The sequence below is a fragment of the Xenopus laevis genome, chromosome 5L (assembly GCF_017654675.1).
Source record: "Xenopus laevis strain J_2021 chromosome 5L, Xenopus_laevis_v10.1, whole genome shotgun sequence".
NCBI classification, from domain to species: Eukaryota; Metazoa; Chordata; class Amphibia; order Anura; family Pipidae; genus Xenopus; species Xenopus laevis.
This window is the reverse complement of record NC_054379.1, coordinates 62,518,171-62,543,500: the sequence shown is the minus strand read 5'-3', so window position 1 is coordinate 62,543,500 and position 25,330 is coordinate 62,518,171. Positions and strand designations below refer to the sequence as shown.

The following is a 25,330-nucleotide window of genomic DNA, read 5'->3' as shown; positions in this document are numbered from 1 at the left end:
CATGCTGTCATGCCTGTTGAAGGACCCCCGTATCAAGAGGCTTAAGGAGAAGGACCTGTACTGGGTCGCAACGCTACTAGACCCTCGGTACAAGCATAAAGTGTCAGAAATGTTACCAACATACCACAAGTCCGAAAAGATGCGGCATTTACAAACCAGCCTGCAAAACATGTTGTACAATGCTTTTAAGGGTGATGTCACTTCAGGAACTCATCAACATTCCAGGGGCAGAGGTGCCAGTAATCCTGCCACGAGCACACCTGCAAGGACAAAGCCCTTTGGCCAGTCTGTAACGTCAGACATGCAAATGTTTTTCTGTCCAAGGCAGCGCCACAACCCTTCTGGATCCACCCTCAAAGAACGCCTCGACCGGCAGGTAGCGGACTACCTGGCATTAACTGCAGATATCGACACTCTGAGGAGCGATGAACCCCTGGACTACTGGGTGCGCAGGCTTGATCTGTGGCCAGAGCTGTCACAATTTGCCATGAACCTCTTGTCTTGCCCAGCCTCAAGTGTGCTCTCAGAAAGGACCTTCAGTGCAGCAGGAGGGATTGTAACTGAGAAGAGAACTCGCCTAGGTCACAAAAGTGTCGATTACCTGACCTTTATTAAAATGAATGAGGGGTGGATCTCGGAGGGTTACTGCACGCCGGAAGACTTGTTCTGACTTCTATGCAGCTGTCCTTCTCTTCAAGCCTCATGACTCCACACACAGCTGTCCTTTAGCGTCCTCCTCCTCCCTCCGCCACCGTTACAAACTAGGGTGCAAACCCTACTGGTTTAATTTTTCTGGCCTCTGTGCTTCAGTGGCTGCAACCAAAAAAACTGGGCAAACAATGTCTACAAGGTCAACGTATGGCAAAAAATGACTATTTTCAGCATTTATATGGCATATTTTTTCTGGCAACTGTGCTTCAGTGGCTGCGTCCAAAAAAATGCATATTTTCAGCATTTATATGGCATAATTTTTCTGGCCTCTGTGCTTCAGTGGCTGCAACCAAAAAAATTTATATTTTCAGCATTTATATGGCATAATTTTTCTGGCAACTGTGCTTCAGTGGCTGCGACCAAAAAAATGCATATTTTCTGCATTTATATGGCATAATTTTTCTGGCCTCTGTGCTTCAGTGGCTGCAACCAAAAAAATTTATATTTTCAGCATTTATATGGCATAATTTTTCTGGCCTCTGTGCTTCAGTGGCTGCAACCAAAAAAATGCATATTTTCAGCATTTATATGGCATAATTTTTCTGGCAACTGTGCTTCAGTGGCTGCGACCAAAAAAATGCATATTTTCAGCATTTATATGGCATAATTTTTCTGGCCTCTGTGCTTCAGTGGCTGCAACCAAAAAAATGCATATTTTCAGCATTTATATGGCATAATTTTTCTGGCCTCTGTGCTTCAGTGGCTGCAACCAAAAAAATGCATATTTTCAGCATTTATATGGCATAATTTTTCTGGCAACTGTGCTTCAGTGGCTGCGACCAAAAAAATGACTATTTTCAGCATTTATATGGCATATTTTTTCTGGCCTCTGTGCTTCAGTGGCTGCGGCCAAAAAAACTGGGCAAACAATGCCTACAAGGTCAACGACGTTGACCTTGTAGGCATTGTTTGCCCAGTTTTTTTGGCCGCAGCCACTGAAGCACAGAGGCCAGAAAAAATATGCCATATAAATGCTGAAAATAGTCATTTTTTGCCATACGTTGACTCAACGTATATGGCAAAAAATTACTATTTTCAGCATTTATATGGCATATTTTTTCTGGCAACTGTGCTTCAGTGGCTGCGACCAAAAAAACTGGGCAAACAATGCCTACAAGGTCAACGTATGGCAAAAAATGACTATTTTCAGCATTTATATGGCATATTTTTTCTGGCAACTGTGCTTCAGTGGCTGCAACCAAAAAAACTGGGCAAACAATGTCTACAAGGTCAACGTATGGCGAAAAATTACTATTTTCAGCATTTATATGGCATATTTTTTATGGCAACTGTGCTTCAGTGGCTGCGTCCAAAAAAACTGGGCAAACAATGCCTACAAGGTCAACGTATGGCAGTTGTTTAAAGAGAACAGTAGATTACTAGCCAGCAAAGCTACCTAAGCTAAAATGTCCCTCAAATCCCTGCAGACTTCTGTCCCTCCAATACAGAGCAGTATCAAGCAGATTACTAGCCAGCAAACTTACTATCATCTGTCCCTGAAATCACTAACAGCTCTCCCCCTACACTATCTCTTCCAAGCACACACAGGCAGATTTTTCAGATACATTTTTGCCCTTGATCCCCCTCTGGCATGCCACTGTCCAGGTCGTTGCACCCTTTAAACAACTTTAAAATAATTTTTCTGGCCAGAAATTTCTTTTCTAGATGTTAAAGTTCGCCTTCCCATTGAAGTCTATGGGGTTCGCGAACCGTTCGCGAACCGCTCGCATTTTTGCGCAAGTTCGCGAATATGTTCGCGAACTTTTTTTCTGACGTTCGCTACATCCCTACTGCAGATGAAGGACTGTTGCCAAAGATGTGCACCCTCGTACGGTACTTTGTGATGTCTTTGGAAGGGTTTCTATCTCTGAACTTAAAAGGTAGAGGGGCGACCCAATTGTTTGAATCGTTGTTAACTAGTTCTTGTTTCGTTATTTTTGGAAAGAGTTTATCCTCAATAGACACTGCCAATTGGTTATCCTCTTTTGTTCTCTGGAACACTGTGCATCCCAAATGATCTTGATCACTGTGAGATTATCATCAGAAATGTTTGGGGGTGTGTTTACCAGGCTGGTGCTGTAAGGTTTTTCCTTTATTAGTAACTGGCTGTGGCATGGTGGAAAAGTCGAGGGGTGTCTGTTTTCTAGTGTGTTTGTCAGCATGCTGTTTACACAGACTGGTTTGTGTACACTTCCAAGGCAAGCGTCTCCTATTATGACCCATCCAAGATCTAGCTTCTGGGCGTAAGGTGCATTGTGAGGGCCATTTATCTGGTCCCTTGCTTTGTGGACCCGTAACATATCTCTCCCAAGGAGAAGCATTATCTGAGCTTTGGGGTCAAGTTCGAGGATTAAGTGCATTATACATTTCAAGTGTACCTGGTGCTTAGCTATGTCCGGTGTAGGGATTTCAGATCTATTATCGGGGATCTGGTTGCATTCAATTATAGTTGGTAAGGGTAGACATACCTTTCCATCTATGGACTCTACTTGGTAGCCGGATGCCCTTCTTCCTGTTGTCTCGATAACTCCTGCACATGTTTTTAGAGAGTAAGGAGTGTTTGGGCCCTTGACATTAAATGCATCAAAGAAAGCTGGGCAGGCCAAAGATCTGTTGCTTTGGTCATCCAAGATTGCATAGAGCTTGATGCCTTTATCTGTTTGGCCTGTCGGGTATACTCTGACCAGGCAAATTTTGGAGCAGGATCTGCCGCCTATGGCACCGTTGCAGATTTCTGGGCAATGAGAACTGACCTCTATTGTGTTTGTGGCACTGTCATCTTCCTCCCCGCCATGCTTGCTGGCGCTCTTGGTGTAAGGTACAGTCCACGGGGCTGGCCCAGGATGTAAAGCTGTGTTGTGATGTGTGCTGTCACATTCTGTGCATTTTACACTGACCTGACAGTCCTTGGCAAGATGATATGTTGATGAACAGCACTTGTAGCAGATGTTGTTTTCCTTTAGGTAGGCTTTGTGGTCTTCTATGGACTTCTCTCTGAAGGCTCTGCATTTCAGAAAAGGTTGAGGCATTTAGTGTAAAGGACAGTGCTTACCAGGATCGTTGTGCCTTGTCTGGTTCTGCAGATCTGTGAAAAGAATCTAAAGAGGAAGCATTAGTTTTGTGTACTGTTACTGCTGCTTTGCAAGTATTAGGTACTGAAAGTGTGGCATGTGGCAAAGTGAAATCAAAACTGGGGTCATTTCTCATCTTGGCTTGTTGGTATACAAAGTCCATTAATACAGTGAAGGGATGAAATGGGATATTGTGCACTTCTTTGAATTTTGACCCATGTACCATCCACCGCTCTTGTAAGTTGTAGTGCAAATTTTGCACTATGGGGGTAACACCTCTGGATGTGTCAAGAAATGCAAGTCCAGGTAAGTCCCCTTCAGCTTTGGCTACCTGAAGCTCCATTAACAGGTCACTTAGTTCCCTAAGTTTTTGGTAACCTTTATTAGATATTTTAGGGAAGTTGTCAATTCTTTTGAAAAGTACATCCTCTACTACCTCTGCTGAGCCATAGCACTCATTAAGTCTGTGCCAGATCATTCTGAGACCAGTCTCTGGGTGGTTTATGTTGATCACCCTGATTCTTTTGGCATGCTCAGTACCTAGGTATTTGATTAGGAGGTCTATTTCCTCACTGTATGAAAGGTCTAAGCCTTTGATAGTGTTTTGGAAGGAGGATCGCCAGGCTCTGAAGCCTTCTGGGCAGTCATTCAACTTTTCAAGTCCCTTTGTAATTAGCTCACGCCCTGCAAAGAACATGGCAAAGTTTGTGACCTGGTTAGTACCAGGATAGGTAGGTGGTTGCGTATAATAGTGAGAAGGTGTTGTGTAGTCATACCTGTCTGGAGGTTCTCTTTTAGGCTGATCTGTGACATAGCTGAGGAGCAGGGGTGATCCTGGCCCCTCCGCTTCCTGAGGCAGCAGCAGTTGCTGCTCCCCCCCCCCTCCCCGAGGCAGCAGCAGTTGCTGCTGCCCCCCCCCCAGAAATTCGATCCTAAAGCACCAGGAGCAGCATTTTTGCTGCCCCTGGTACCTAGTGGGGCACTGCCACCTGAGGCGACAGCCTCAACTTGCCTCATTGGCGAAGCACCCCTGCTGAGGAGACAGGTGCAGGGTTAGCCCAAGGCTTGGGTGCCTGGCTGAAGTAGGTGCTGTAAGCAGGATCACTTTGCTCAGTGTGGTCCCTCTGATGTAATTGCAGCTTGCTGATGGCCTTTGGAGGTGTATGGCATCCTTGGTTTGGTTCAGGGGCAGCATGTTGGCCTGGTTGTTGTGCTGAAAGAGAATCTTTGTCCAGCTTGGAGTGCTAGAAAATAGGGTAAATAGATTGCAATGAACAGTGCAATATAAACGCATATAAACGCAACATCAAATGCTAGCTGGCATGAAAAGTCTATGCAGCAATGTCTCTGGGAGTGCTGGCAGCTGTGGAGGTGATTTGGTGCAACTATTTGGAGAGATGAAACTGTGTGTGCTTCTTCCACAGCATGGTCTGTAAAATGGAGTCTTAGCTCCCACAAGGCACTGCTCTAGGTCACATGATGGGAGTATGGTAGCCTGATTAGTCCAAATGCAGTTCTGCCAAAAGCCATGTGGAGGTGCAGAACAAATACAGAAAGGCCTTACACAATTACAGCAAGTGTCCAGCAGAGGGAGTTAGTCAAAGGGAGCAATGAAATGCAACAACATGATGACAGCTCATGCTGGGACATGACAATGACAATTGTGTTTTCAGTCCCCTAACCAGACAGTATGTCCTTATGTCATTTAGTGGGTATTTGTGAATTACCCCCTACTGTGAGGTTTCCTCACAATGTGGATTCTAGAAGAAGGCTTATTGGATTGGGAGAAAGTGGAAAACCTAACACTTTCTATGCTGTAATTTACTGTTCCATCATGACATCTCCCCCCTTTAACTCAGCACAAGGAAAGTGACTTCTATAAGTTAATTTCTGTCGCGCTGGTGCTCCATTAGTTCTGTTTGACAGGATAGGCCCTTTCTGCTGTCCTTTCTGCTGCTTCCGCCTGCTGATATTGGAGGATCAGCTGGAAACGCAGTTGGGGGTCATCTGAGCCCAATAATTCTAGAGCTTGTTGCAGGGCAGAATTCCCGTCTCCCTGTACTGCTTTGCTGTGGGTATCCTCACCCGGGAAGGATCCAGGGACAGAGTTCATCTCTGGGGTAGCTTGAGCCATAGAGTTCCCCAACTCAGGTGTGTATTTCTGCTGTTCCTGATCATCCTCCAGCAATGAACAAATTAGCATTTCCTTAGATTTAGACAATGTATCAATACCTCTCTGCTCACAGAGGTCGACAAGAGCTTCCTTGCTCTGTCTTTTGTAAAAGGTTGCCATATTACTCAACACTAGCAAAATAAAAGATAGAAAAGAAAAATGGGGAAAGGGGAAACTGTTTGCTTGTATGTTTTTCAAAAGTAAAATATGCACTAGTTATCCTCGCAAGGATGCAGTCCTTTAGTGTAAGGGTAAATTAGATAACCCAAGCACTAATGCTCTAAAAATAAAAATATCCCACTGCTTTTTGCCACCAATTGTCACACACGCCACCACAGACTCACGTAACTCAACATGCAACTGTATAGGCCCGCACAGTTCCTTGCTAACCTGTGCAGAACTCACACGCAGTCACACCCAAACAGTCCCAACATGCCAAAACTTCAAAGCTGCCACCACCACGTTTAAGGACTGCAAACACCCGACTCTTGACACTCTGACACTTACTAGAGGTGACAGCCTCAACTCGCCTCATTGGCAAAGCACCCCTGAGGTTAAGGCAATCAACAGTTGACACAAAAACTCCCACACCCGTAGACAAAAGATCAAACATTCACAACTTTCCTTCCAGCTAGCAAGAGGGGTTAGCATACATTTGACATACACACTTCTCTTCAGGTCAAAGGTTCATTTAGAGCAGGAAAGACAAACTCTTTTAAATTGTAGATATAATAGTCCAAAGTGCACAGTGCATAAAATATAAAAAGATCAGATACCATTACAAATAACATACAAGGCAGCAAACAGTTATAAAATAAAAAAGGATAAAAATACAGAAACCTACATACATCACCAACAGAAGGATCTTATATGAGTCCTGTTCCAGGGGAATGGAAGAAATAACATATACCTCCCTAGCAGCTTGGTCCCCAAAGGCATATATCTTCCAGGTTGTCTGGACCCTTAAAGTGGACCTGTCACCCAGGCACAAAAATCTGTATAATAAAAGTCCTTTTCAAATTAAACATGAAATCCAATTTCTATTTTTTATTAAAGCATTCATAGCTGCTGTAAGCTCATTTAAAAATCTCAGCTGTCAATCAAATATTGTCTGCCCCTCCTCTATGCCTGTGGCATAAAGGTGGGGCAGACAATTACTTTCACTTTCCATTCAGCACTTCTTAGATGTCACTGCTCTCCACATATTCCCCTGTTCTCTTTACCATTTAATTGTGTAACCAGGACATGGGGATGGACATCAGGTCCCCCATTCTGGTGCACAAACAAGATTCTGAGATGATGCAAGTCTTGTCTTAAAAACAGTGTCTACAAAATGGCTCCTGTCCGCTTGCCATTATTATGAATTCCCAGACTAAAGGAAACAAGATTCAAATAATTTATATAGTGTAATTAAAGTTCATTTTGCTTGACTAATGTGATAAAATAGGATTTCGAATCATTTTTTTGGGTGACGGGTCCCCTTTAATATCCAGGTTGGGAAGAGAGAGGTCACACCCCCATCCAATGAGAAAGGTGAGGGTGGGTCACCAATTTACAACTGGCTATTCTGGATACATAGATCTTTCAACCAGCCTAAAATATTTATGTTTATATAGCAACATTATCAAACTATGAATATCGGTTAGGAAATTAAATTCTCTTTCCAAAGAGACCAAACACCCCAAGACCAACACATATTATTCTGGCCTTATCAGAATATCAGGTAGCACTGGGAGGGATCATAATAATATGGGCGTGTTTGGACTCCTCGAGAACTCCTAGCTATAAGGTAAGTAATGGGTGCAATGATTTATATCTGTATTAGATGATATTTAAGTTATTAGCATAAAACAATATTACCATATTACAATATTATTAGGTATGATAATTATGTTTTCAGTCCCCTAGCCAGACAGTCTGTCCTTATGTCATTTAGTGGGCATTTGTGAATTACCCCCTACTGTGAGGTTTCCTCACAATGTGGATTCTAGAAGGAGGCTTATTGAATTGGGAGATAGTGGAAAACCTAACCCTTTCTATGCTGGAACTTACTGTTCCATCATGACACCTGGCCAGAAAAACCTTGCAAGGATGCACTCTAAGGTTTGACCTTTACCAAAATGCCCACCCCAGGGAACTATATGAGCACAGTTAAACACAGCCCTTATTAACTCCCTATGTTTCATCAGTTGTTTCAAACCCTCCCCTGTTTGTATACTTTTGTATGTTCTGTTTAACAAACCTTTCAACCCCAACCCCAATTCAAAATTTGGGAAAATATTTACATTTTCAGGTACAATTACTTTATCCCCAGTTTTTACAACTTTGTCATACAGTTTGGCCAACACAGTGTATGTGAATCATTGGCGGTATAAGTCTCTTTTACCTGATCTGCAGTCTTTCCTGCAGGCTGGATCCACCTGGTGCAAAAGTCCATCAGCCACTGGGCTAAAACTCTTGGCCGGACCTGTGTGGAATATGGCTCAGTCCGGAATGATTGGCAGTATACCTCTGGTGTAAGGCCTAGTCTGTATCATGTTTATTGGGTATGCACACTCAAAAAGTATATATCTTTTATGACAATTGAATATCAATCAAGGTTGTGACTTATCAAAGCAATACAAATATGTATGTATATATATATATATATATATATATATATATATATATATATATATATATATATATATATATATAGCAATATAGTCAATTATATATACATACCACCCAGTTATATGTTTGAGGCAAAAAGGAAGAGCAACTTCCTTTTGAGTATTGACTACCTTTTTAAAAGTCATGAGAAATGTCTCTGGGTCCTCAGACTGTCTTTTTAACAGAAGAGGTCTTGGTGTGGGTGCTGTCTCTGGACTGTGCAGCCTGGAGTTGCAGCAATTGCTCCTGCTCTTTGGAAAGCTGGTCCTGTAACTGTCTGATTAGTTGAATCTGCCGATCCTGTTGCTGCACCAAATTTTACAAAACAACTTATATTTTTGCTCTATAGATCCTCTAACAACCAAGGGCACTCTGTGAAATACTCATTCACAATATAAGAAGCTGCCTGCTGCTATTGCTTAACCGCTACTAATGCCTAGAACTGCATTATTCTTAATTATGCAAAAAAGTATTTAACTAATGATAAACTATAGAGGGTGCCATTATGTTGGATTCCCCCCTCACTCAGTGAGTCAAACTGCTAACCATGCATCCTTGCTCAGTGTGCATCTTCTATAAATGCAAATTCTCTAATCTCTTTGTATCCATAATTCAGCTGGTTTTCTTGCTACCTTTCTAACCACTTATTCTCTGTTGCGTTTGCTAACAAATGCTTTTCTCCAGTTAAGCTTAGTGTGGAGGTTTTTCATAGTTCTATACTCTCAGCCCTTTGCCGTTCACCATGTGCAAATTTTTTTTTGTTTTGCAATTTTAACTTTGTCATATGTTCTCCATGTGCACTCCTTCTTTAGGCCTTAAATATAACTTATATGTAGATGACATCCAGATATATTTAGACACCCTTTCATTAACCACTGCCATTCAGACCTTACACCCAAAATTGTAGCTTTTTCTTTTACCATTATTAGTGATGGCATGGCCATGTGAAATTGATTTTGACAAGTCCTTATCCTTCTCAAATCATATTAATATTACTGACAAAACCTGACATTTTATTTGTTATATTGCGAATATATACCTTCTTTCTTCCTCATGCAAGTGCTAAAACACTCATTGTGCCCTATATTTGCTTGTTAATAACAACAATGCTTGGGCTGACCTTCCTTAAGCTACAACTATGTCACGTTTCACACGTTTGGACCTGCTCTATACATTTACAGTGAATGGTTTATCTCTACACAGGACAAATAGTAAAATTATAATATGCTACCATTAAACTAGAAATACAGGTTAACCATTTTGTTGTAATAAAATGACAAATGGCAACACATTTTTACATGGTTTAAATATAAAGTTAATGCTTATCACAATGTGTTGAAACATTACAAGCTCACCTTTACTGAACTGAGGCACAACCCATAAAGGGTACCTACTGCCAGAAAACTGCGGCATAAAGCGTACAATGCTGATGCTAATCCAAGTGCAGCTAGAAGAAAACACAGATATAAGATTGGGGTTCATTTATGAAAAGTAAAGCATTTTCTGACATGAAACAAAATTGTAGAAATTAATTTCACTCAATTTTTGTGAAGAGCTAAACTCAAAAACATGCAAAACTAACAGTAACTGCTAATAATTTGTATTATGCAATTTTATCTTGAAAATTATTTATTTTTTAAATAGATATATTAAAGGCCCTTGGCTGCTAATTACACTGCAGGATTTGATTTATTCTTCAATGTTAAAGACATACAGAGAAAGAGAGAGAGAGAAGTCAAAGAATAGATGAGAAAATAAGTTTGTGATAAAACAAGAGTTAAAATGTTATTTTGTTGTAAATGTATATTTTGACTAATGTATATTTTTCACAAATGGTTTTGCAAAAAACTTTTTGATATCAGAATTAAAGGATACAAATGACTATAGCTTGAGAACAGGAAATGTTCTATCAAAATTCTAAAAGAGGGTGGGTTCCAGAGAGTATAAAAGCAGGAAAGGAGTAAGTGAAGAACTACTTGGACTGTGGAGATCTACAAGGGAGGCAAGCCTGTAGACACCAAATTCTAAAAAAGGCAGTATACACACATACCAGGTAAAGGAATGTTTGGCATAGCCAGAACATGGGAGTAGATCTTGTAATAGAGCAGCAAAAACAACATCTGTAAGAGCAGCTCTGACCCCACCTAGGAAAAAGAATTAACTTGTAGGTACCCCATAGTTTGGGACCCATGTGTGTAGTTCAGGGTAAGAGTATGGTATGCTTTAAGTATATGCACCTAAGAAAGCTTTCTGAGGACCTACTGAAAAAACACTTAGCAAGGTTGGTACCATTGGGGCTGACCTGTAGAAGGGTGGTATATGTGAGTGTTACCCTGGAAGAAGGTACTGAAGCAGGGCAGGGAACTAGGGAAAGGCAGAAGAGGCATATGCCTAGGGTGCAACAGTGAAGTGGGGGTGTAAGACGCACTGGGAGAGTTTGGTGCTCTCTTACCTCGCGGCTCGTCTCGTCTAAGGTCCCTGTGCGCAGGAGCACACTTCCACATATCCCTTCTCTATTGACGCCAAGCGGCATGACGCGTGCGTCGCAGCGTCGTGACATCACGAATTTGGTGCCCGTGCCGGAGTGCCCAAGCTAGGTTCCAGTTCTGCCTAAGCGTTTATTTGTATCTGAATTTCTGTTTTTTGAGATCCGCCTGATTTTTGACTCCGATTATTGCCGCCCGCCTTGAACATCTTACCTAATTCTCGACTACGTCTCCTCTTCATCCCTGCCGGTACCTCGTTTACGGACTTATTGTTGTCACGCACTTTTCCTTGTGTTTTTCGCAGCAGAAAGTCCAAGGGCCCCAAAAGGGTGTCAGTGAACACCGGAATACGCAGAGTTACCCTGTGCATTGTGAGTGTACCCACCAGCAAGCAAGGTTCCTGATAACGAGATTGTTACAGTTAGCTTGGGCCTGAGATAGAACCTTCCCAGGCTCCTGCTTCCTTGATCATGGAGCGTTATTTTGACGTGATGATGGAGCATCTGGATTCTCAAGAGGCTCAACAGGCTCATCTAGCCCAGGCCTTGCAGCACATCACTTCTCACTTTGAGGCTCTGCAAATTTCTGGGACCGTTGGCGATTCATCTCCTTTGGTTCATTTTTCACACTCTGCACCTCCTAAAGTGCCTAAGGTCTCTAAGATCCCTGCTCCTGTTTGTTTTGGGGGTGATCCGGATGCGTGCCAAGGATTCTTAACACAAAACGAAATCCAATTTGAAATGGCCCCATATCAATTCACGACCGAGAGATCAAAGGTTGCTTACATTTTTGCTCTTCTTCAGGGGAAGACCCTTGCTTGGGCTTCACCATTACTGGATCGCGATGATCCTCTGGTACACAACTCCACGGCTTTCCTCGCTATTTTCCGGCAAATTTTTATGTTTCGGGTTAGAAATTGAATGCCTCTGATCGGCTCATGAAATCTTTCAAGGATCCAACACAGCCTCCGAATAAGCCATTACCTTCTGGACTTTGGCTGTGGAAGTGTCTTGGAACAACGAGGCACTTATTGCAGCTTTCTGAAGGGGGCTTCATGAGGATCTTAAAGGGGACCCGTCACCCAAAAAAATTATTGAAAATCCTATTTTATCACATTAGTCAAGCAAAATGAACTTTAATTACACTATATAAATTATTTGAATCTTGTTTACTTTAGTCTGGGAATTCATAATTATAACAAGCAGGCAGGAGCCATTGTGTGGACACTGTTATTAAGACAAGACTTGTATCATCTCAGAATCTTGTTTGTGCACCAGAATGGGGACCTGATGTCCATCCCCATGTCCTGGTTACACAATTATATGGTGAAGAGAACTGGGGGAATGTGTGGGGAGCAGTGACATCTAAGAAGTGCTGAATGGAAAGTGAAAGTAATTGTCTGCCCCGCCTCTATGCCCCGGGCATAGAGGAGGGGCAGACAATATTTGATTGACAGCTTAGATTTTTAAATGAGCTTACAACAGCTATGAATGCTTTAATAAAAATTAGAAATTGGATTTCATGTTTAATTTGAAAAGGACTTTTATTATACAGATTTTTGTGTCTGGGTGACAGGTCCACTTTAAGGATGAGCTGGTGACCCAGGATCTGCCTTCTTCTTGAAGAATTTGTTATCTTTATTGTCAAGATTGACTCCCGAATGAGAGAGAAGTCGTCTCTTAAGTCTCATACTCGCAGAACCCCTGTTTCTACTTTCATTTGTTCTGAGCCTTCTTCCCACATCTCCGGTTCCTGACGAACCAATGCAGATTGGAGCAACACGCTTATCTCCTGAGGAAAGAACTCATAGGAGTACAGGCCTTTGTTTGTATTGTGGCCTCGCTGGACATCTTCTCAGAACCTGCCCTACAAGAACTCAGCGTCCAGGAAACGCTCCAACATAGGTGTGAGGAGGGAGTCTCCCCTCGGCAGGATTTCTGCACTCCCAGCTTCTGACAAATCTCGCATGTTTCTTCCTGTTTCCATCTCTACCTTGTTTGGTACATTTTCCTGCCAAGCTTTTCTGGACTCCGGAGTGGCAGGAAATCTGTCTAGGTGTCCTTACCTCTGCAACTTCCCCAGTCCTGACTCGTGTTGGCAGTCTCCATGAGGAGGAGATCTCTTTCCTAATAATTCTATGTCCTGAGACTCCCATAATTTTGGGCTTTCCCTGGCTCCGGATCCATAATTCGTCTTTTGACTGGTCCACTCATGGCCTGGAGTTAATTTTGCCGATCTAATTGTATGGCTTCGTCAATTATTCCAGTGGCTACCTCTTCGTTGCTTCCAGTCCTTTTCTTCCACTTGCCTACAAGGAGTTTGCTGAGGTTTTTGAAAAGAAGAACTCTGAAATTCTTCCACCACATCGTTCATACAATTGTCCAATTGACCCGATTCCTGGTTCCATTTCTCCTAGGGGAAGAACTTACCCCTTATCTGTACCAGAGACTGAAGCCATGCAGGAGTATATTTCTGAGAATCTGTTGAAAGTTTACGTTGCCCGCCGGAGCTGTTTTCTTTTTTGTTCAAAAGAAAGATGGTACTCTTAGACCCTGTATTGACTATAGTGCTTTGAACAAAATAACAATTAAGAATCATTATCCTTTACCTCTAATCCTGGTATTGTTTGATAGACTAAGAGGGGCCAAGATCTTTAACAAACTTGATCTCCGAGGAGCATACAACTTCATTCGTATCAGGGTGATGAGTGGAAGATGGCCTTAAATACTCGCAATGGCCATTATGAATACTTGGTCATGCCGTTTGGCTTGTGCAACTCCTTTCAGGATCTTTCAGGATCTCATCAATGATGTCCTTTGTGAATTTCTACAGACTTGTGTAATAGTTTATCTGGATGATATTTTGGTGTACTCCTCCTCAATGTCTGAGCATATCTCTCAAGTAAAACAAGTTTTAACTAATTTGAAGGAGAAGTCTCTCTATGCTAAGCTTAAAAAATGTGAGTTTCACAAATCCACAATTTCATTTTTGGGTTACATCATTTCTTCTTCCGGTTTTAAGATGGACCCTGCGAAGGTTTCAGCTGTCATAGACTGGCCAATTCCTACCACGTTGAAGGCCATTCACCGTTTCTTAGGTTTTGCCAATTTTTATCGGAAGTTTATAAAGAACTTTTCCCAGACTGTGGCTCTTATTACAGCACTCACGACAAAGCCTTTTAAGGATTCCTGGACTCCTCAAGCACAGGAGGCTTTTTCAACCCTCAAAAAATTATTTAACTCAGCTCCCATTCTTTGCCATCTAGATCCTGGCAGGCCAATTATTCTCAAGGTCGACACTACTGAAGTAGGGGTTGGTGCCATTTTGTCTCAAGAACAGAGTTTCAAGGAACTCTTCATCCTTGTGCCTATTTTTCTCGTAGACTGTCTCCTGCTGAGAGAAACTATGATGTGGGGAATCGTGAACTGCTGCCCATTAAGCTTGCTTTGGAGGAGTGGCATCATTTGCTTGAGGGGGAAAGAGCTGACTACCATTCTTACAGACCACAAGAACCTCGAATATATTTTTTTCGGCCAGGAGGCTTAATCATCGTCAGGCTTTTTCCCGATTTAATTTTCTGATTTGCTTTCGACCTGGTTCTAAACATATGAAGGCAGATGCCTTATTCTGATCTATGGTGCAGAAGGAGGGTGATCCCATCCACCCATCCCTATTATCTGCCCTGATTTAGTAGTGGCGCCTACTTCTTTATTGTTGCCTGACTTGTCCAACTTGGAACATCCTTGTCCATCTGGGAAGATATTTGTACCTCTGTCAAGAGTTGCCCAAGTTCTTCAATGAGCTCATTCTTCGAAGGTTTCCGGTCATCCCGGCATCAGGTCTTGGAGCAGTTTTTGCGTTGTTTTATTTCTCGCAATCAAGATAATTGGGTTGAACTTCTTCCCTGGACTGAGTTTGCACATAATAACCTTCAGCACAACTCTCTTGGGTGTTCTCCATTTTTTGCTGTGTTTGGCTATAATCCTTCTGCTCTTCCTTCTGATGTATTCAAGACAGAGATTTCTGCAGCCCATATTCTTGTACGTGACAAGGCCTCAAGGCCTCCTCTTCTTAGAAACTTGCGGCCAACAAGCACCGTCGTGCCAATCCTCCCTATCAAGTCAGAGATTTTGTCTGGCTTTCCACAAAGCACGTCAAACTTCACTGGCCTTGGTCCTCACTATGTGGGTCCTTTCAATATTAAGGAGATAATCAACCCTGTGTCTATCCATTTGGATCTACCTTCTTCCATGAACATCTCAAATTTGTTTCATGTGTCTTGGTCAAACCTTTTGTCAAGATCAATCTCCCCATGCTCCCATTATTCTTCAGGATCATAAAGAGTTTGAGGTTCAGGAGATTCTGGATTCCAGGAGAGTGAGAGGCAAGCTACAATATTTGGTCCATTGGAAGGGTTTTGGACCTGAAGAATGATCTTGGATGAGAGCTGCTGACACTCATGCTCCTCGTCTGATCCGGGCCTTTCATAGGAAGTTTCCTGATAAGTGTCAGGAGTCCCCAGAGATCTCTCCTGAAGGGGGTACTCCATTTTGTGAGTGCCCAAGCTAGGTTCCATCTCTACTGTTCCTGCTTAAGCGTTTATTTGTATCCGAATTTCTGGTTTTGGAATCCCACCTGACTTTGACTTTATTGCAGCCCGCCTTTAACCTCTTGCCTGATTCTTGACTACGTCTCCTCTTCATACTTGCCAGTACCTCGATTACAGACTTATTGTTGTCACACACTTTTCCTTGTGTTTTCCGCAGCAGAAAGCCCGGGGCCCCAAAATGGCATCTGTGAACACCGGAATATGCAGGGTTACCCTGTGCATTTTGAGTGTACCCACCACCAAGCAAGGTTCCTGCTAACAAGATCGCTACAGTTGGCCAGGCACAGTGTCGGACTGGAATGCCAGGGGTCTACCAGAAAACTTTAGATGATGGGCCCACTTTCCAAACTATTATTTCTCCTCTCTGAATCATATTATTATTATTACTATACTATACTTCCATTATTAAGCCTCTTTTTTACCATAAAGAAATAGGGAATAAGGAAATAGGCCGAATGGTTAGAAGCAAGAGGGCCCACTGACACCTGGACCCACCGAGAGTTTTCCTGGTATCCCGGTGGGCCAGGGCACATATCGCTTTCATCTGCTTACCCCTAGAATGGGCCCTATTCGCCACACAGAAGATCGTATACAGGCTCTCGGACATGAGCATGTGCATGTATGACATCACCAAGTGAACAAGTGCGCGCATGCGGGAGATGACCAGCCAGGTTCTGCCTAACATGTTACACAAAATTTTTGCGATTCTCGGCTCGTGATTATTCTGGTGTATGTACTAAATATGCAACTGAATGGATTCATGTTAATTTCAACAAAAAACTAATACTACTGTTGCACACAAACCATGCAGTTTTATAAATATGGGACTGGACAAAAGTGTTTGGTTCATTCTAATTTACATGCACTTTTTTTACATATATTTTTTTACATATATATTCTTTTTTACATGCCTCTTTATTTACATATATTTCAAATATGTAACAAAACACATAAAAGAACAAAAAAATTTTTAATAAAAAGTAAAAAAATGTTAATGTATTAATAAATAAGGCAACATCAGGCATGGGAGTTTGATCAAGCTTTTTTTATTAGGACAATGAGATTTTAGTAAATAACCCCCTGTATTTCACACAATGTCTTGTGTGAGTTATTTCCACCAATTATATCAATTATGTTCTGAAAGATAAACTTAGGTATGATGGTAACAAATTGGGCAAGTTGTATACCAAATGTGATTTGATCACATCAATAGTCATTGCATAAAGAGTCAAAAGGATAATGCCTAACAATTCAAGACAGATGTTCGCTGATGTTTATCAGCATAAACATCAGCAAACATCTGTCTTGAATTGTGTCACTCAGCAAAACTGACAAATGGAACGTACATGGTCAACTCTAGATTTTTATTGGGACAAGAGAGAGAAAGTGATAACCATTTCAAGGCTATCTTGTGCTGCCAGGATATTTAAAGTTTGTCTAAGTGATTTCTGAATCTGAATCAACCTGTACCATACATATCTGATAAATCAGTTGGAAAGTATCACTCAAAAGTTTAGAAACAATAGAACAAAACCATCAGGAATGAATGTATGCCCCTCTATCTGTACATCCCCTAAAACATGTGGCTGGGAATTTGGGAACACTTTTTTTTTGCATAGGAGTTGTATACCAGCTTAATCTGAGTTTATATGCAGTTTCTTTAATGCTAATACATGGCGATATGGTTCGAGCTGCTAGGCATATTTTTTCTCTTTTGTCAGGAGGTATCGAATTAGATAAGTTAGTTTTCGATGTCTGAGCATAAGTAGGAGTACAAGAAAATACTTCAGCAGCACTCCGATTATGGTGAAAAAATTGGAACTTTATTCGTGCCTCAAGCTAAGCGACGTTTCGAGCCCTTCCAGCCCTTTATCAAGCTTGATAAAGGGCTGGAAGGGCTCGAAACGTCGCTTAGCTTGAGGCACGAATAAAGTTCCAATTTTTTCACCATAATTGGAGTGCTGCTGAAGTATTTTCTTGTACGTGAACCAGACCTGGGCAGACAGGGTCACAGACGGCACCCGACGCTGCAAAGAGCGGTGAGAGTGTGTGTGTAGCACTACTTTGTGTTTTTTGGAGCATAAGTAGGAGTGTTATCTTGTGGGAACCTCTATTAATTGGGAATATAGTTCAGAGGTTAATTCTGGGTGTTCACAATGTAATTCAAATATGGATCCTTCTAGTGTAGGGTGAAGTGATCTGTGTGCAGCATAAAAGTGTGATATTTTACAATAGTGTAAAAATTCGGGATGAAATCTGGTAGGCAACTATGGGGCAGATTTACTAAAGGGCGAAGTGGCCGTCGCTAGCAAAAATTCACCAGAAATCCCATCCGTAGGGACATCGCCAATTTACTAACAGACATAGAGGACAATTCACTAGCGAAAGAGACCATCGGTATTGTAGTTTTACCACCCTATTGCCAGGTGAATTTTTGCTCAGGTAAAAAAGTGTGAATTTTACAGAACGTTACCTCTTTCGCAAGAGTTTCTTTCTCCAGCTTAGACCTGGCAAATTGATAAAATGAAGCTACATCCTCCTCAATCATATGTCAGTGATATCATATTCTGTAAACCGATAAGTTATTAAAATGAAAAAAAAAAAATGCTGGCGTTTTTTCATATTTTAAATCGGGATTCTCTTTAAAAGTTGTAACTATTACAAATTTTTGTTCTAACCATTTTTTTAACCATTTGAGGGACATGCCACATTTGTTTTAGGGTGGACTCATGTCTAGGGCATTAGAGGATCTCTTGTCTTTATTTTGCTTCCTTGAACATTTTTAATAATAAGTGGCCACTTCAAGCATTTGCACCAACATCTATAAGACATATATACAACCTTTATGTACCCGCCCTAATCAAATTGACCTAAATGTACTAACGAAATTTCTCTAGCAGAAATGAACCCTATCAAAAGTTTGTTATGAAATTCTCATGCTGATGAATTTACAATAGCGAAACTTCACCAGCGTTCGGATGCTGAGACACCACTTCACATTTTAGGGAATTAGCATTAAGAACTGCAATAATAATTGTAGTGTCGCTCGTTGTAGGATACACAGACCTTTGCTTTTTACCTGGATAGGTAAATCTCAAAATAAATATAGAATTTTAGGTAAGATGACCATATGTCCTAACCAAGAGATTGATAATTTGGCCCAATCAGATTTATTTTGTAAATGTATTGAGAGGAAGTTAGCTTTATAAAGTGCGGGATAGGATTCTGTCATTTTTACTTCTAAATACACCACTGCATGATAGGGGTGTGTGTATGGATGCTGGGTTTTCATTTGGAGGGGTTGAACTTGATGGACTTTGTTTTTTTTTCAACCCGATTTAACTATGTAACTTTGTAACTATGATGTTTCCACTGAAAAGGAAAGTTGAGTTGTAATAACTTAGGGACCCATCACCAAATAACATAATAATTTATCATGTTAGTTAAGCAAAATTAACTTTAATTATACTGTAAAAATTATTTGAATCTTGTTTCCTTCCGTCTGGGAATTAATGATTATAGCAAGCAGGCAGGCAGTATAATAGAGCGATATTTCACTTCAGGAGTGCACTGCAATGTCCGGTTCTACATTGAGAAGTTGTTTCCTTAGTAACAGACTCGGGCGGCAGCACCTGCCTCACTCTACGCAAAGGGTAAGCTGATCCATGTGAAAATTGTATACAGCAGATTGAACTCTAGGATAACATTTGCTATGGGTGGATGTGCCTAAGATAACAAGAGCAGGGTTCGGGTAGAGTGCACCCGAACCACCCTATATGAACGGTGAGCAAACATTAAGCTCAGCAGGCATTTTAACAACTGGATTAGGCGATGAAGAAATTTACTGGTAAAATTCCGGGAGGGGTGCTGGACTCTTTTGTATATAGGAGCCATTTTGTGGACACTGTTATTAAGGCAAGCCTTGCATCATCTCAACATCTTGTTTCCCACCAGAATGGATGACCCAATGTCCATCCCCATGCATTGGTTACACAATTAAATGGTAAAGAGAGAGGGGGAATGTGGGGATTGCAGTTACATCTAGTAAGTACTGAATGGAAAGTGAAAGTAATTGCCTGCCCCACCTCTATGCATAAGCTATGAATGCTTTAATAAAAAAAAGAATTTGTATTTCATGTTTAATTTGAAAAGGACTTTTATTATACAGCTTTTTATGTCTGGGTGACAGGTCCATTTTAACTTGGTGCAAAGGCATATTGACAGGTAATGCTTCTGCTTTGGAGATATTAATCTTTAGGCCAGAAATTTGGTGACATTTTTCTAATACCTGAAAAAGGCTAGGTAGACTTGACAGTAGTTTCGTGTATGCAGGTCATCTGCATACAAATTGAGTTAATATGAATTCGACCCCTTTTCATAACCCGAGATGTTAATGTCATTCCTTAACATGTATGTTACGGGCTCAATGGGTAGGGTGAATAATAGTAGGGATAGAACACATTCCTGTTGTGTTCCTCTACTGATTTTAATAGTAGGGTAAGGTATATTAAACATATTTTCTTTTCAAATTCTTTTTATTAAAGATTTTACAATAAAACAAGTTTACTTTTTTATAGGATGTAAATACATGCGCAGATTCATATTTCAAATAAATAACATTAAGAATGTTACATGAACAATAAACAAATATTATCAACTATTTGGACCTGTTTCTTATTTATTTATTATTTGCTATTACTCAAAAACACAAAGATTTCAAAATCAGAAAGTCACTTAGCAGATACATGTTTAGCAATTACGTGAATGGAATAACTACTAAATTCAATTCCTGAATTCATTATTGGCCCTCCCCATAAGTTTATGCACAAGTTCCTTTTTGTTGTCATCTAAAGTTTCCACATAAATTGACCATCTCCTTTTTATTCTATTTTATTCTATTTCTCAAAGATAAATCTTCAATTCTGAATCTAATAACTTCTTGAATATATAAACTATGTAAATATGAGTACATCTTTCAATGTGGGTTTTTTTTCTGATATCCAACATGAAAAAACAGATTTCCTAGAGGCTGCCATTAGTAATTGACAAAAATCAATAATTTCAGCTGATTAATTAACAAAAAAAATCATTACTTGTCATTAGAGATGAGGCATTTATGTACAAGAGTCCATATTCTGGACTCAGTTTAATATCTACATTGATAGAATCTTTTATGAATCATTCAATTTTCTCCCAGAAATTTTTTATCATTGGACATTATAGTCAACATTATATTCCTTGCATTTTGGACAAAATGATACCTTCGAGGAATCAGGAGAATCAGGAGAATTCTGAAATAATAATCCATATCGAAGGTGAATAAACCTAAACTGCTGGTCCCTCCAACCCTCACAATTAACATATTTTCCAAATTTTTGAAAGGATTTTAGAAGGTTTTTAGAAGAACTACTAACTGCAAAATTGATTCATAAAAATGGTGATTTTTTAATTGTAACTTAGTTTTGTTACTTATTAGTTGAAATCCACATTTGACTTGTGAGTATCTTAATCTTTCGCTCTCTGAAAGATTATACTTATCCTTAATTATTCGGCAAGAATAAAGTTCTCCTGAATCTGGGTCTAAATTGTCCCTAATTTGAGAAATACCAAATTTCCTCCACTTGCACGAATATTGAATTCTTTGTGTTTTAGGAAAACCTTTTAAAACAAATGGAGAGAGAAAGGGTGATTTGTTGTCATTTTAATTATTCTGTTAATCTTCCATTACATAATCTTCCATGTAATAGTGGTATCTTTATAGATCGGATTATTTTTAATATCCACATGCTGATCAGACCAATTTTTATAAAGGGAAGAAACAATATGTTCCTCTGAACTTAAAAATAATTCTTTGCCTGATAACCATTATATAATATATCTAGTATTTGCTGCCAAATTAAATTTCCTAAAATTCGGAACATTTAGCCCACCTAGAACTTTAGGATTTCTCAATTTAATGAGAGAATTTTTTGTTTTTTTATTATGCCAAATAAATATGTTTAAAATTTGGTACATCTTTTGCACATCTAAATGTTTCAACAATAATGGAAGATTAAGGATAGGATATGCCACTTTCAGGAAAATTAACATTTTATATAATGCCACTCTTCCCATTAAATTCAGTGGACTGTTAATCCATCTTTTGCAAAGAGTATTCATTAACTGAATTAAAGGAGCAAAATTCAAAGAATATAATAATGAATTGATATGCCCAGGTATTTCAGTTTACCAGAAGGAGAGTTATTTTGAAGTTCTTGGAGCAGTTAAAAAAAAAAGGGTTATGTTAAATTGTAGCTCATCGTTTAGTGTTTCAGCTCATCCCACTAGATATCCCGTGAACCACATCCTCAATAAAAATTAATTGCATTTTAAATACTGCCTTGGACTCGTCCTACATACTTTATCTTTCTTGGAGCAGTTTCTTTGGGATGGTATTGCAAATATTCAATATAGCTGATTTATTTGAATTAATAATGTATCCTGAAAATAATTTATAATAATCAAAAAAAGGGTTAGAGTAGGAATTTCTAACCACTAGAAGATGGTCATCTGCAAAAGCTAATGATTTAATTTGTTTACCACATATTACCACATCTTGGAACAAATCTGAAGAAACCTAAAATCAAATTAATGGTTCCATAGCAATATTAAACAAAAGCGGGGATAGAGGACAACAATGTTGGGTCCCCCTATAGAGATCAAAAGATTCTGAAAGTTCTCCAGCTACAACAATTCTTGCTTTAGGGATTGAATAAATATATTTAAGCAGTGCAGTGAATCACCCTCTAAGACAGGGGTGTCCAACCTTTTGGCTTCTCTGGGCCACATTGGAAAAAGAGAAATTGTCTGGGGCCACACATGAAATACACTTTTGATTTGTAAAATTAAAGAAAATACACAGAAAAGAACTACAATACCAGTTGGATAACCAGATGGAGCTATACATTGGAATATGGGACACCTGGATATTAAACAGACTTATTTTTATATTATTATTACTAACTGGGCAATGCAGTATTTTCTCATGGCAAAAAACTCATTATATAAATTTGTTAAAAAAGGGGCTATTTCCTGTTTTAGAGATTTATAAAATGTTAATTGATCTGGCCATAATAAAATTTAAATAAGCTTCCTTCTGCGCTTTAGAATGAAGATGTCATGATCGGCACCCTAAATTCAGAGCAAGTGCTAGGCTCCCTGGTCTTGGCTCTGATTCCGCCTGTAGCAGTTAACTTTCACTTAGGGAGGAGCCCTCCGCTAATTGCATGCCGCCAAGTCTTAAAATGGGAGGAGCTTAACAAGAGTTCTGGATGAGAAAAGGGGCACAATTGTTTACCAAGTTTTTTTACAGAAGGCCACATCTCAGGAGGAACCAAATAAAATAGCGTGGTCAGACAGGCCGTGTCGGTAGAGGCAGAGTTCAAGCAAGGTCAGACAGGCTAGGAACATGATTGGAGAGTTCAGAATAATCAGACAGGCAGGCAAGGATCAGGATTGGCGAGTTTGGCATAGTCATGCAGGCTATAGTCAGGATTGCAAATTGCAGGAGTCCAGAAAAGTCAAGCAGGAAGGCAATGGTCAATACCAGTATAAACTGGGCTAAACATTCTGGCTGAACCTTTACAAACCCTGGAGAAGGTCATGATTGCTGGTGGACCTGTATGGCAGATTTCATGGAAACATGAAACAAGTTAGATAACTTAAACATATCAGGTAGCTTGACAGACAGAGGTAGGCTTAACAATTTTCATGATAGGGTAAGGACCAATAAACATGGGCCCCTGCATAAGAGATGGAATCTTAAGCTTAATATTAGCGATGCACTGAATCCAGGATTCAGTTCGGCATTCGGCCAGAATTCGGCCTTTTTCAGCAGGATTCAGATTCGGACGAATCCTTCTGCCTGGTCGAACCAAATCCAAATTTGCATATGCAAATTAGGGGCAGGAGGGAGATTGCTTAACTTTTTGTCACAAAACAAGGAAGTAAAAAATTTTCTCCTTCCCAGATGCAAATTAGGATTCAGATTCGGTTCGGTATTTGGCCGAATCTTTTACAAAGGATTCAGGGGTTCGGTTGAATCCAAAATAAGTCCCCCACCTGATATTTGGATACCTCCCTATGGGACTTGTCGGCCACTCTTTGTTCTTCATTCTCATTGGCCCATTGTACTGTCACGATCAGCACTCTAAATCCAGAGCAAGTGCTAGGTTCCCTGGTCTCGGCTCTGCTTCTGCCTGTAGCAGCTGTCTTTCATTTCGGGATGCCGCCAGGTCTTAATAAGAGAGGAGCCTAACAAGAGTTCTGGACGAGAATAGGGGCACGATTGTTTACCAAGGATTTGGATGGAAGGTCACAACTCAGGAGGAACCAAATGGAATAGCGTGGTAAGACAGGTACAGGCAGAGTTAAAGCAAGGTCAGACAGGCCAGGTCTATACAGGCAGAGTTCAAGCAAGGTCAGACAGTCTAGGGACAGGATTGGAGAGTTCAGAATAATCAGGCAGGCAGGCAAGGATCAGGATTGGAGAGTTCAAAATAGTCAGGCAGGAAGGCATGGGTCAATACCAGTATAAACAGCAGGATTCACAAGGAAGAAGCACCCATGAACTAAACAAGCTAGACCTAACAACGGGCAATGAGTTTAATTTAAAATACCCTTTAAATACCTTTGAATTTCACACCAAAGCACCATGATGTATTCACGCCGGCACATAAACCCGGAAGCATGGCCACTAGACCATCAGGGTAAGTCCTTGCAGAAGAATAAGGTCTTTGTTCATTTTCTTCATAAAATGTATTTTATAAGATGTGATTTATTGTCATCTCAGCAGTATATGAATACACAGTGAGACGAGACTAAGTGGCTTCAGCTAGTACATATATCAGAGTGTCTCTGAGGTAGTCCAGGTGTGATAAAGAAAAGTTCAGTTAACAGTTCATGTATGTCTGGAATGTAGTGGGAGGGCAGGCAGTGAGTTGAGGAGTCTGATTATTTGTGGAAAAAAGCTTTCGCGGAGCCTGGTTGATCGGGCTTTAATACTGCAAAATCGTCTGCCGGATGGGAGCAGCGTGAACAGTCAGTGTGAGGGGTGTGTGGAGTCCAGTGCAATGCAGGAGGCCTTTCTTGCACAGCGCTTGTGGAAGATGTCCTGCAGTGATGGAAGAGCCGCGCCAATGATGTTGCCAGCTGCTCTGACAGTCCGCTGTAGACTTTTCCGGTCAGCAGATCTGGCACTACTATACCAGACGGAGATGCAGCTCATCAGGACACTCTCTATGGTGCCCCTGTAGAACACTGTGAGGGTGGAAGGTTGGTTTTTTTCAGTCGCCTCAGGAAGTGAAGACGCTGCTGAGCCTTTTTGGTGATGGAGGCAGTGTTGGTGTTCCAGGTGAGGTCATTTGAGATGTGGACTCCTAGGAATTTGGTGTTCTTTACTATCTCTACCGTGGAGCCGTTGATGTTGAGTGGTGTGTGAGCAGGGCGAGTTCTCCTGAAATCAGCAATCATCTCTTTCGTTTTATCTACATTCAGTGACAGTTTGTTCTCACTGCACCAGACCGCCAGCTGCTGAACCTCATCTCTGTACGCTGACTCGTGGTTGTGGCTGATGAGCCCCACCACATCG

At 40.7% G+C, this 25,330-nt stretch overlaps 1 protein-coding gene across 3 annotated transcripts in view; it reads right to left on the bottom strand.

Moving 5' to 3' along the window:
• Positions 1-25,330, bottom strand: part of pcnx2.L (pecanex 2 L homeolog) — a 643,210-nt gene that overhangs the window by 203,710 nt on the left and 414,170 nt on the right. For all 3 annotated transcript variants that reach the window (XM_041562821.1, XM_041562822.1, XM_041562823.1), the window contains one exon: positions 9,963-10,054. In XM_041562821.1, coding sequence (XP_041418755.1) covers positions 9,963-10,054 — 92 coding nt within the window. The remainder of the gene's footprint in view (positions 1-9,962; positions 10,055-25,330) is intronic.